At 40.3% G+C, this 13,229-nt stretch overlaps 1 protein-coding gene across 6 annotated transcripts in view; it reads right to left on the reverse strand.

The window, feature by feature from the left end:
• The window catches only part of SLC66A2 (solute carrier family 66 member 2), a 58,545-nt gene that overhangs the window by 42,221 nt on the left and 3,095 nt on the right, over positions 1–13,229 (reverse strand). For 3 of the 6 annotated variants that reach the window (XM_083449218.1, XM_083449215.1, XM_083449220.1), the window contains exons 2-3: positions 9,939–10,277; positions 1,750–1,883 (exon numbers count right to left, since the gene is read on the reverse strand). In XM_083449218.1, the coding sequence (XP_083305344.1) occupies positions 1,750–1,883; positions 9,939–10,168 (364 nt within the window). In that variant the 5' untranslated portion in view covers positions 10,169–10,277. Of the gene's footprint in view, positions 1–1,749; positions 1,884–9,938; positions 10,278–11,562; positions 11,584–12,475; positions 12,759–13,229 lie in introns of those variants that run through there. The other 3 variants (XM_083449219.1, XM_083449217.1, XM_083449216.1) reach the window with 2 other exon arrangements.

Genomic DNA, 13,229 nt, shown 5'->3' on the forward strand with positions numbered 1-13,229 from the left:
TACAGGCTAGTCAATTAAGTGCAAAAACAGACAGATCACAATTACATATATGTCTACTCAGAAGCAAGCCTCATTAAGTTGTGGGACTTATACCAAGGTAATCATATATAGAACTGTAGCCTTAGTGTTTGCTACAGGGGTGTTTCAGGTGTTCATTTTCTTTCTTCTTCTCCTTCTTATTCTTATTCTTCTCCTTCTTCTTCTTCTTCAGCAGCAACATAGCAGGCATATCAGAAACTCACAGATCAACTGTGATACATTCCAAGATTCAAAGTCTTGAATTTTGAGGAAACAGCCGCCAACAGGGTTTTGAAATGGGAGCTCTCTGTACACATTGCTCCAGAAAGTAAAGTATTACCACAAAGGTGAAACAGGACATGATATTAATTGTGCAAACACAATTAAATGTTCAGGTTCTTGTTGTGTAAACAGCAATCACAGTAAAGTGTGAGAATCCAATGGAAGCTTTCCTTTAATTGCAAACAGCATTAAACAGAGACCTTTTTACTAGGACTGTGGTGGGAAATAAAGAGTTAAACTACCCCTCCTCACCCTTCATGATCCCAAACCTGCTCAGGCTTTCCTGTGGCTATTTACATAACAAAATGCATGCACATTATTTGCATTCACACAATTAACACCACTTCTAATTTAGCTCTAAAGCAGCTGGAAGTTACACTTGTATGAGCCCTATGATATTTTTGGGGGTTAGGCTGGACTTGTAAAGAGAATTATTTCAAGAGCAAAAAGGAACCCAGCAGGAGGAATGGCTCTTCTAGTCTGTTGGCCTGATAACTATATCAATGTGATGGAGAAAATGTGAGAGGGAAACTTTTATTTATTGAATTTCAGCCATGACCCCCAAAAGTCCATACAAAAGCAGAGCAGAAGTTGCTCGCAATTTCAACATTTATTTCCAGCTTCCCAAAGTTATCTTCTTAAAAGATATTTAATTGGAATTAACAGAAAAGCATTTCTTCCTACCACCTTTCCTTATTCCTCCTGGGGAAAAGGGTATTGCTCCATTATATGCAAATGACTGAATACAATCAAGGAATACCTTGTGCTGATCATTTCCATGGTGCCAACATTCAGAAGAAAAGCTCCAAAGGATTCCCCCCATCTGACCCAAATACAAGCACACAGAGTGAGTTTTGTGCTACAATATGCTTCATTCTCTCACATGATCTCATAGCATATTTCATTAGAAAATGTAAATGCCCTAGGCCAAGCAATTCATAAATTAAGGCAGCTATCTTGCATTTTAGGATTGCAGCATTTTCTTTTTTAAGTAAGCATATATTGAAGAATCAAAACAAACTGACAGCCAACAAAGACGTAATCAAAACAAATTAAAACTACAGCCTGGAAAGTATCAGGTTGCTCTTAGGATTGGAGATCAAAAAGTGAGACCACCCTTCTCCTACAGGCAAAATACCATTTTGTTCTGCAATTAACCCAGAGCTCAATTGAATTAACTTTTGCAACAAAACATGATGCCAGCTACTGAATAGGATTTGATATATTCATAACAAAGCATTTTAAAAACAAATAACAAATTTCCAAAAAAACAGCCCATTACCACAAGTCAGGCTGAATGTTCTTTTAGTACAGGATTATTATTATTATTTTAAAGACAGTTTTATATAACATGTGCAAAATTACAGTTCAATAACAAAAAAACCACCAACTACAAATGCAGAAGGGAAGGACAGTACATAGATTCACTAGCCAAGGGCTTCAACTAACCTGAAAAGGAGCGCCGTTTTATGTTCAGCTCATTTGTCACACGTACTTCAGTGCACAGTTTCAGCATCAGTAACATTGTAATTATCATAATGATGCTCTGCAACAGTAGAGGGGATTCAAAGTGCCTCCCAAACCTGGAAGAAAAGATGACAAATCAAATCATGAACATTCATTCTACCAACTTCAACAGAAATAGTCACACGCACACAAATGTGGATCAAAGAATTCCACTTGGACTATGTTAATACATTTATACTCCATACTAGCCCAAGTGTTATTCAACACAGCCCTAACCCTAGGATGCATTGCTGCTTGCAAGCTGGCCAAAGCTCAGCGGTAGAACAACTGCTTTGCATGCTGAAGGTCCCAAGTTCAATTCCCAGCAAATCTGGGTATGGCTGGGAGAAACACCTCTCTGAAACCCTGGAGAGCCAATGCCACTCAATGTAAACAAGAGTCTGGCTCAGGACAAGACAGCTTCCTATGTCCCTGCAGCCAAGACAGGGCTATTGCAGCACCAGACAAGAACAAAACATTGCAGCACAATGCTAACCAGAAGTCAGTCCTACTGAGTTTATGGGGTCACTTCCCGATAAATGCAGGCTGGGTTGCAGCAATGGCCAACTTTTTAAAAAATAAAAAATCCCTCAAAGCAGGACTTTTCAAATGTGGATGTGCACTTCTTTCTAGGGGCATAGGTTCCTCCCAGGGGAGATGTAAAGGTTTTTTTCAGGTCCACCCTACGTGTCTCTTTCTGACCAGTAGAAAAGGATATTGAGGGTATTAATTTTGTTAAAACAACCCCACAGGGAACAACCACCCCAGGAAACAATCCCAAAGAAGTTGCTTAGCTGGGGGGCTATCCTTTGTGTTAACTAAAGGATTCATTGCAGTGTTTGAAACTCCCATTGTTCTAGGCGCATTTTGCGACCAGGAATTTCATTAGCCCAAGCAGTTTCTGAGCTCTGGGCGCTGTAGTGTCCCTAAGATTTCAGATTAAAACTGCAGAGTGGAAGGAAAGGAGGACCTTTTTCCTGCCTACTCACTTCCAGCTACTTTCTGAAAACTGGAGAAGAGACCCTCTTAAGAATATTAGGGGGAGGTGGGCAAGGGAAGGACTAGAGACCATGTGAAAAATGAACATAATATTTTAGCTGCAGTTCATTCATTTGTGGCTTTGTATTCTTGTTATAAAAAAGTGTGCCTGGACATTCCATTGTTGTGTTTAAGGTACTATTTAGCTCCTAGCTTTCCTATGTCAGCTTCTAACACTGATTCATTGAAGTAATGATGAAATCAGAGGATTTTTGAGGATATTTACAGTGAAATGGTTGGACATGACTACCTTTCTTCTGTGCTTCTTGGGGTCACGTGATACAAATGAAGTTATGTAGGGATAGTACTTCATCTTCTCAAGAACTGCTTTTAACAAGAAGAATGCTTTCCCCTAAGTTTAAACTGATGTATAGAATTCAGTCTCTCTCGTGAAAACCACTAGAGGGAGATCTCTTCACTTCCTAAGCTTTAAAAATAATAATTGAAAAACACTCTCACAGGAACAACTAACTTCCAAAAGATTATCTTAAATATATATTGCACATGCACACATAAACCTACTAGCAACCCAACCATGTGAATGTGTGCAATATGTGCAATCCTTTCCCTGATTTCAGACAAATGGGGATTTGCTACAGTTACCAAGGGACAAGTCACACCCAACATGCTGAAAATCACATATATGCTGCACTTAATCTCCGCAAACCTTTCACCTTAAAAATGGTTACAGAGATAATGCTATATGCACATACAACCTGTGTCACATGCTATGCACCATATTGGAAATGGGGAGGGGCTGTTTTCTGATGTACAACATGTGTATTAGGGGAGAGTTTCAGCAAGTCTACAGTGGTGAAGGAAAGGTTTCTGCATGATGCTTATCACTCTTTATTATTCTCATATTCCAAAGCTGAGCTTTAGTTTAATCCAATTCTAAGTTAGGTCCCAAGTGGGGTGGGGAGGGAGAGAAAACTAACCAAGAAACTTCACGGAAAACGCTACACCATAAACAGCAGATTCTTTTAGTTCTGTCCTCCTCCTTTCCAAACTCAAACAAGCTTCCCACAGTTATAGCACATGATGTTCACAAATCTTCTAGTACTTTGAGAGGACTTGCTAGAAATGATATGTTTATGAACAGTGTCGCTTCTGTAAGCAAGTTTAGAAGATGGTAGGAGGAGCAACTGGGTGTGTGGCAGATGAGGAGGCTGAAGACTGGTAAGAAGGCCTAGGATGTTTTTTAAAAAAAAGGTAAAGGACAGGGGTCCAGAGTTAGGGTAGCTGATAAAAGCACCATAGCAACAGTACGCTAAAAATAGGCAGCCGCGTATCTTCAATAAGTATTACTGAGAGCCAAGCAAAAATTAATTTAGGAAGCATAGGAAATCAGCTAAGGGTGAAATTAAGAAACAAGCCATCCAAAAGAAATTAATTTACTACTGTCTTTTAGCTATGTTTCCTGTGGATCAGGATTTGGATATCAGACAAATGTTACTGGATAGTCTACCTTTTATGACTACATTAAATCCTAATCATAAAACCTGGGCATGACCTTCAATAAGAACTGGCTGCTATCCAAATTCTTCTTCCTGAATTGCATAGAAGCCTCCATAATCCCCATATAAATCTCATGGGTAAGCACATGCAAAATTGAAGGGTTATAAAAGGAAAAAAGCTGTATCATTCGCTGACTATTCCGAAGACTATTGGATCTGCAATATTTGCAGTTCTACGTATATTGCAGTTAGTGCCAGGTTAATGTATTTCATCATCCTAAATTCAGTTATGGCCTATGGCCAAAAGGCAAATGAACTGTAGGAAACATATGCCTGAAAATTGGAAGCTCTCACTTTCAACTTAATTTTTTTAAGGAGTCTTAAATCATAACAATCACCCTTCTCCATAAAAACCCTCTGTTATCCTATGCTAATTCCATTTAATTACTGTCATTATCACACCCTCCATTATGTAGACATGTAGCAGGCACTAGCACAGGGGTGAGAAACCTCCAGTTCACAGGCCTAATTAGAGACAGCACAGGTCCCCATTTGACCCAACAGACAGTTTTCCACACCACACTTGCTCCTGATTGTGAACTAGGAAGGCAGCTTTGCTGCCATTACAAATCAGCTGATAGATGCAGACTTCAAGCCTGCTGAGGTTGGCTGAGCTACCTGAACTCTCTTAATTGTGTTTGGCCGACAGTGATTGGATCTAGAGTCCCAAATCATCTAGAAAGCCATCAGTTCTGATCCCTGATGGCTTTCAGAGTGTAACTGGAGTCCACTCTTATCTCCACCAATTTTCTCAAAATTATACCACTTAGAAGTCTAGTAAATACTAATTTTTTTTATTTAACAAAGTTTATATACTGCTTGATTATAAAACCACTAAGCAGTTTACAAGTGTATAAACTTAGTAAATAAATAAATGAATGAAAGGTGGAAAAACCTTAGAATTTTATCTCCATTATAAATTCAATTTTTATGCTGCTACAGAACTTGAGAAACACTCTAGTAGTAGTTTATTGAGCTAGGTGCTCTCTTCAACACAAGAGTTTTAACACTTTCCCAGTTAAAATTATGGTGTCAAATGTATCTCAACAGTTTTGTTGTTAAACAATATTTTTCTGTTTAAAAAAACCCTGAAGCCAATTGTGGTCTTTCTTTCCAGCTATAATTTAGAGGGTCCAGTGAACCCCAGAGCCTAATTTACACTGTGGCACCTAATGCTGAGACATTTCACTATTAATAAAAAATATTATTTATATTAATAAAAAATATTATTTTTAGCTTTGACCCAGAAATTCTTAATAAGCAAGACATTTCATTACCCTTGGGTGGCCTCAGTCAATTTTTTGCAATTTCCCAGATGTCAGTATGTGACCTAGATCTTTTTCTCTTTCTCTCCCCCCACCCACCTCTCTCACACACATACTGCTGAGAAGCAACATGAGTTTTTCCATCCTTTGACAAATCTGTCCTGCCCACCCATGAATAAGTTATAAATATGGAATGTGAAACCGAGAGGTTTCTTTCCCCAAGAAAAATGGGATATACAGTATAAGTAATACAGGCAAAGGCAAACTCGGCCCTCCAGATGTTTTGGGACTACAACTCCCATCATCCCTAGCTAACAGGACCGGTGGTCAGTGATGGTGGGAACTGTAGTCTCAAAACATCTGTAGGACCGAGTTTGCCTATGCCTGGAGTAATATCTGCTCCCTACCACTACCAAACTGACTCTACTTGGCTGCTTCTTTGCTCACTCGTTTTATTTTTCCTGAAGACCTGTCATAAATCAACCTTGCCCCACTGACTTTTAAAATAAACATAACTGGGTGTAGTTTGGCTGCTCATATTGCATTGCCTGTCTCCCAGTCACTGCTGTAGAGGGATGCTGGAAGATGCTTCTGACAGGCCAGACAATACCTCTTGCCTGAAGTCTGCCTCCATGTCTTACCAAACCTCACTTCCCCAAACTTGGGTGCGTGGGTGTGTTTTTAATTCATTATGGCTCTTTGTCTTCTCTTTCCTGTAAGCCTTTTCCTGACTAAATTCCACCCTAAATTTCTTCCCAGTCCTGTTTGTTTCCTTCCAGCCTATCTGCCCTAGTTTCATTAAATCTCTGCAACCAAAACTTAATCCACCTCAGGTCCCGCAGCAATAAATGCTGCTCTTGTTACAGCAAGCATCCCAGACCTTTTTCTCTTTTTTTGCCTCTCCAACAAGTTCCTGGGGAGCAAAGTGTGCATCGTCCTCTCTACAGCTTGAGACTTTTTTCAACTTCCACAAAGTTTCCCCTTACCACCATTATGCCAAACCAGTTAATTTGTGGAGGGAAAGTTTGAATGTACTGTATGACAAATTTTTAGCTGAGACGCAAGTCTTTCAAACAAACTTCATGAAACAGTTTTTAGATTGAGTTTACAGAGTCTGGTTCATAGCATTACTGATAATCAATTAAGATGCAATTTCAATCAGCACCAGAAGTTCTATAATTTAAGCATGAACATCATAGACTTGGCTCAGCCAGAGCAGAGTGCAAGACTTTTAATCTCAGGTTTGTGAGTTCAAGCCCCACATCGAGCAAAAGATTCCTGCGTTGCAGGAGGTTGGACTAGATGACCCTTGTGGTCCCTTCCAACTCTATGATTCTATGAAACAAAAATAAATACATCTATGAAATTATGACCATTAGTAGAAGCATAGCAGAAGCATAACCACACAACGGATTACAACTGACTGACTATTGTGCTGATTAAAAGCCAGTTTATGCTGATTCAAGTAGCAAAGCTTTCTCTGTCGTCACTGAATTCTCAACAACTTTTAAACAGGGAAAGGTATAAATGAAAATCCAGTTACAATTCCACATGTTTAAAAAGTGACTAATGAGTTAACATTTTTGACCTACAACACACACCACTAAAAAGCTAACAGCACCCATCTTATTCTCCTTCAGGCGACACAAGATGAATTTGGACAGTGGCCAATCCTCTGAAGGTCGGATGCTGGATTTACAGTGCAATCCAATGCAATCAACAGAGAATAATACTCTTCAGTAACATTTGGCTTGTGTCCAAATTCCTGGTTTCACATTACATCCATGAGAGCTATAGCAAGCCGACCTAAATGGCCATCCATAAACAAATTAAAATCGGGGGATGGGTTATTTCCCCAAGATTCATGGATCAATAAATAAATAGCTTAGTTGCAGTAATAAAAATAAGATGTTGACATGGGGAAAACACCCCTTAAGATCAATAATAAGATGATGAGAGTGCAGGACAGGAAGTTAAAACTACTTGTTTTTGTATCTCTTGCAGACAGTAGAACCACATACTACTATCCCAGAAAAACTGGAGTTAGAAATAATTTGTAAATATTAGATTTGTGGCAGAACTATTAAATTATAACATTATTTTCCAAGAGAGGTGGCTGTGTTAATTTGCTGTAGCAAAAACAAAAACATTTTGTGAGGCCTTAAAGATTACCAAATTTATAATGACACAAGCTTTTGTGAACTAAAGTCCACGTAATCAGATTCTTCTTCTTATGTTTCCTTTGTGGTAGGAACTTTCCTGGTTTATGATGTTTACATTTTATGAAGGGAAAGGAATCAATGTTCCAAATAAAAACGTAACTATACAAATAGACCAAAGCAGTAAAGAAACATAAGGCTAGAAGAAAAAATAGCATGTGTTATAGTGTAACCCTACAAGCATAACAATAGAACCAAGCAGCATGTCAAAGCAATGGTTGGACCCAATGGCAAAATACTCTTTCACTATACTGTAAAATACGTTAACTTGTAATAGCTATTTGAGACATATCAGGGTGACATGCACTACACATCTATCTAGCTATGGCTTTTCAAGCAAAAGTTTGCAGACATAGGAAATAATTCAAAACAGTCAATCAAACACGGTGGGTTTGTTTGTGTATCTCTATCTCTATCCAACAAGTTACTGTAAATATCTCAAGTGCCTAATCCCAAGTGGTGCATGGGCAGGATAAACATTTTATATAAACAAATAATAAAATACTGTTACAAAACCATGAAGTTGAATGATGATAATCAAGCTACCCTATGCACTTTTCACTTGTTAGTAGACTATAACCATTGGGGGGAAAGGCAGCAACAACATCAGATTTGCCCGTTGCACTCATTGCTCCAATTAACTATACCAGCCTGCTTCAACTTGCTGCCCTCCAGGTGTTGTTGGACTACAACTCCCATCAGCCCTCACTCCTGGGTCAAGCTGGCTGGGGCTGATGGGAGTTGTAATCTAAATATCTGGAGGGTATCGGGATGGGAAAGGCCGACTGAACTCTATTATTTAAATTAGGAAGTTTTAGGATCTTGATGCAAGAAAGCTATGTGGAATAATCTTCTTTGAGGTTGGTGGGTGGGGCATCAGTCCACTACTCTTTGTCTCTTCCTCAGACTGAACTTCTCATAAAATGATTTGTTGGTTAGGGATCGTGCCCAAAGTTAATTATATTTTATTGTGAAGCAAAGTTCACCATATAAAGGATTGGTTATGCTTTAATGCTGGAGCCCATTTTGACACCTGTATAATAGGAGCAGAAAAGTGGGAAATATTTTAAGAACAGTAGGAGGGCCACAGTTTGCACACAGGAATATATTAGCCCGGAAGATTTCTACAATAAATGACTACACAAATCAACTGTTAGAGGACAGCCTCAAGATTTACTGAGTTACTTATAAGCATAACCTTCTAATAGATGTGCCAAAAAATTCACATTCTGTGGACTCCAGCCATAACTGGAACAGTAGAAAGCAAAGCAAGAGACTATTTTTGGGAACACAGTGCAAAGCAACACAAAACTAAAAATTAGGAAGACAAATCTCTTCAGCTCCAGACCCTCAACCACTTACATAAAGAATCCTATGGGTTAGATCCATACCAGGGCTGTAATCTAAACCACACGTAGAGTAAATAGGAGTAAGCATAGGACTCACTCTAATAAGACATAGTTGGGCTTTTAGCTTTAGCCATACCTACAGTAAATCCACTGAAATCAGTAAGCATGATTAAGTCTGGATCCAACCCTATGTGTTTGCAGCCAAATGGATAACAAAACAAAAAGAGGGTATACCTGGGCAACAAAGCATGCTGTGACTCACATGGATAGCAAGAAATCTGTGAAACTATTTTTAACTCAATATTCTGTTTATTTTATTCTCCCATTTTAAGTTTTTCTTAAAAATATTGTGTGTGTGTGTGTGTGAAATTAAAGTTTTCAGATTCGGAATCAAAATAGACTTTCCCATAATATTTTACTCTCTCTGCTGTTGTATTACTGATAGCCAATGTGTTGCAGCTCAGAGTGGATTGGGATTGGGACCTAGAATCAAATCTAGGATGAATCCTTCTTCTACTTCAGTTTTGTATGACCAATGTAGAATTTATGAATGATAATTCACAAAGCTGTTCACAATCAACCACCGAGTAAAGGAATTGTGATCTTCAAGCAGATTTTATGTTCCTTCTGTGAAGATTTTTTTGTGATGTCCAAAAGGCACGTAATCTCACAGCATCTCTCACATCAACATCCAGAAACTCAAGAATAGAGAAAACATTCAAAGTGGTATAAGAGTCAACTTACCAGAAGAGTATCCTTAAAATGTTTGCAACTAATAACACTAAACACACGTAGGTTGAAAAGCCCTCTGCATTCTGTGTCCTTTTAATATCTCGGTATTGTGGGATGTATGGCACCACACCTCCAAACACCATGGCTGCAGATGCACCCCAGGATATCAGCTGCTGAATTGGAGCCACTAGCCACTCCCAGCCATCCGCCTCCATGATGGGCAATATGAAGTCCCTTAACATCCGGGCAGCTGCTGCAAAGGGATCCCCCTTTTACTTCTTCCTCAGGCTTTATTGGCTTTTATTCATATCTAATCAATCTGTCATTCCATGTGTCCTTCTTTATGCAGCCCTAACAAACAAACAAACAAAAACCAAAGATAAAATCTCAAATTTGTACTTGTGTAGAAAATGATCTCCTGTTACAGCAAGTTGGGCAAATCACAAAGCACCACAGAAAGTCACCCTTCTTGAATCCAGTCCCAACCAGTGCCTTTTCTACCATGTTCAACAATGGATTGGTTGAGTGCCAAGACTGTGGAAGTCTAGCATCCCTAGAAATAAAATCCTCTCAGAAAGAACGTATATAAAGATGCACACACAGTCACTATAGGCTTTTCAGAAAATAAAGACCGCTCATTCATTATGCTACTGGTTCCAACACATTAGGCTCTCTCAAAATGTAGCAAAGTAATGTAGTTATAGGGTCTTCAGGTTACTCCACAACAATACAGCAGGCAAGATGACTATGCAAGTTACTTGGCATGCTCCATTATTACTTACAGAAGTAACATGTAGCCACTTTCAGGGGCTAGGATAACTGTTTAAGATAACTACAGTGCTACTTTGGGTTAAGAACTGAATTCGTTCTGGAGGTCCGTTCTTAACCTGAAACTGTTCTTAACCTGAGGTACTTTAGCTAATGGGGCCTCCTGCTGCCGCCACTGTGCGATTTCTGTTCTCATCCTGAAGCAAAGTTCTTAACCCAAGGTACTATTTATGGGTTAGCGGAGTCTGTAACCTGAAGCGTCTGTAACCCGAGGTACCACTGTACTGCAGAAACCATACTCAAAGCAAGAGAGTTCTTCAATTAGTTGCTTCTCTGTGGTTAAGAATGACTGTGTTTACAGCCAGGCCTTCAAGTTCCATCTCTTTTGGTATTACCAAACACACATCTGCACATGTTTTCCCCACCCCAACTGAAGATAACATGACACAACCTATGTGGAAAGCATCTTGTGAATGGCTCAATACATTTTCAGGTTGTGAGCAAATGCTTGTCTGATCATTTCACTGGATTTTTGCCATAAATTATTGTTATGACCTGCACCATTGAACCATGAGTAAAATCAGCTCAATTGGAACAAATCTCACCAGGAATAGATAGTTATGTGATTCAGACCAACATCTACTTGACAACATAAGGATGAAGGAGCACATGAATGAGGTTTAGAGATGACACCTAATTAAATGAATGTGGGTGGCCTAAGTTTTCATTAACTGTTTGGTAATAAGTTTTTTATAGCACCCTTACAAAATAAACAATTAAGATATTGACAGTCATTGTGAGTTTTAGTTTACTATTTTTTTTCTGTGCAAACTAATAATCTAGAAAAATGTTTTTAGATTACATATACATATCACTGCTGCTATAATCTTTGCAGAGGCATTTCCTCCTGTGTGAGAGAGAAGAGGGTATTTCTGTTAGAAGACAACACTTTCCAGCTGCACTTTTATAACTAGTTGAATTTTTTATTTTAAATCAATTAAAATCTGCTGCCCAATCAACTGGGAACACTTTCTGAAAAGTCTCATGAAATCAATTATCTAACCAATTAATGAGTGAAATATATCTCTTTGAAATCTGATTACCCCACTAACTGCTTGTATGGTGTAAAGACCATAGAGAAAGGAAAGGGAAGTGACGGCTCTAACAGAAAACCCAAAGAGAGAGAGAGAGAGAGAGAGAGAGGAGAGAATCCCAAGAAGTTATAGTAAAAAGAGAAACCAGATGAAGGAAATGAAAAGGGCATGTCAAGTGCTACCGAGTATGGCTTGACTAAGGTGCACAGGAGTGGCTGGGGCAGCTCTTCTACATTCTATTTTTGAGGAAACTTTGCAGACTTCCCATATACGCATCCTACAGAGCCTACATGATCAACTGTGAACTGCTGGGAAATTAAATGACTGAGACTCCCGCACAGCTGAGCCATCTCAGCCTCCAGAGGACAGGCAGGGTTTGGGGGAACTGGCCGCAGCCTTCACAGGAAGAGCCTTAAAACAGTTCGGGAAAGGAAGGGGAACTTTTTGGAGAGAGACATAATTCGCTTATCCCGAAGTGACTGATGCCTTCCTTTTGAATGGCAGCCTCCTGCTCTAGCACAAAGCACCCTCGACTTCCCTCATACTCATTCTAGCAACTCTCCCAAACTCTCCCCGCCCCCGCCTCAAAATGCAAAAAGAAAAAGGAGCTCTGCGCGATCCCCCCAACAGCCATAAAGTGCTTTGGGACGTGACCTCTCGCAGCCTCCATCTCACCTCGGCTCTCGCCTCCCCTTAGCAGGAACAGTTACGCCGCCGAGGGCCCCTTGCACCGAAACCCGCGCATCTCCTCCTCTTCCTGCGGGTGCCTGAGGGAGCAGCGCCGCCGGCGACCGACCTTCCTCCTTCCACCCGCCCCGCGCCCCTCTTCCGGCCCCCGGCCCGCGACGCCTCCCCAGATGCAGCAGCTCGCGCCTCCGCCGTGCAGCTTCTTTTTTGCCGCTGCTCTTTCTGAGCGGTTGGCGACAATAAGCAGGAGCGCTCGGCAGCGAGGGAATCGGCCCTGCCTATGTGACGTCACGACAGCCAGCAGCGCCTCCGTCAATGGAAGGAACCGCCCCGCGCGCCCGGCCCCGCGACTCCTGGGTCCTAGCGGGAGACGCGTCCGCGACGATTTGGAGAAGCGGGCAAGAGGAAGCGACGTCCCAGTTTATTTGTCTTTTTAAGAACGGTACTTCTTCTTTTTTGCCCCAGTCTCTCTGCCATGCGAGTACTGGAGTGTGCTTGGTGGGATTGCTTTCCCCAAGATATGGGGAGAGGAAAAAAGTGTTTTTTCGCAGAGCAGCATCAAGGAAGGTGTTTCTAAAAGGCTTTTCAAATGACGTCATCCTCGCCAAAGCAACAGCAGAGAACTTCCTATTTTTAACTATTGGTAAAAAGTAATTGCTGGTCCGTTCCCCCAATCAATTATCAATTTTTTATGCACTGTATGTAAATTCTTGCCTCGAACAGGACTTGTGATGACCTTTGAAGCAGTGAACCG

This window comes from Podarcis tiliguerta (assembly GCF_965153285.1).
Source record: "Podarcis tiliguerta genome assembly, chromosome: 7".
Lineage (NCBI taxonomy): Eukaryota > Metazoa > Chordata > Lepidosauria > Squamata > Lacertidae > Podarcis > Podarcis tiliguerta.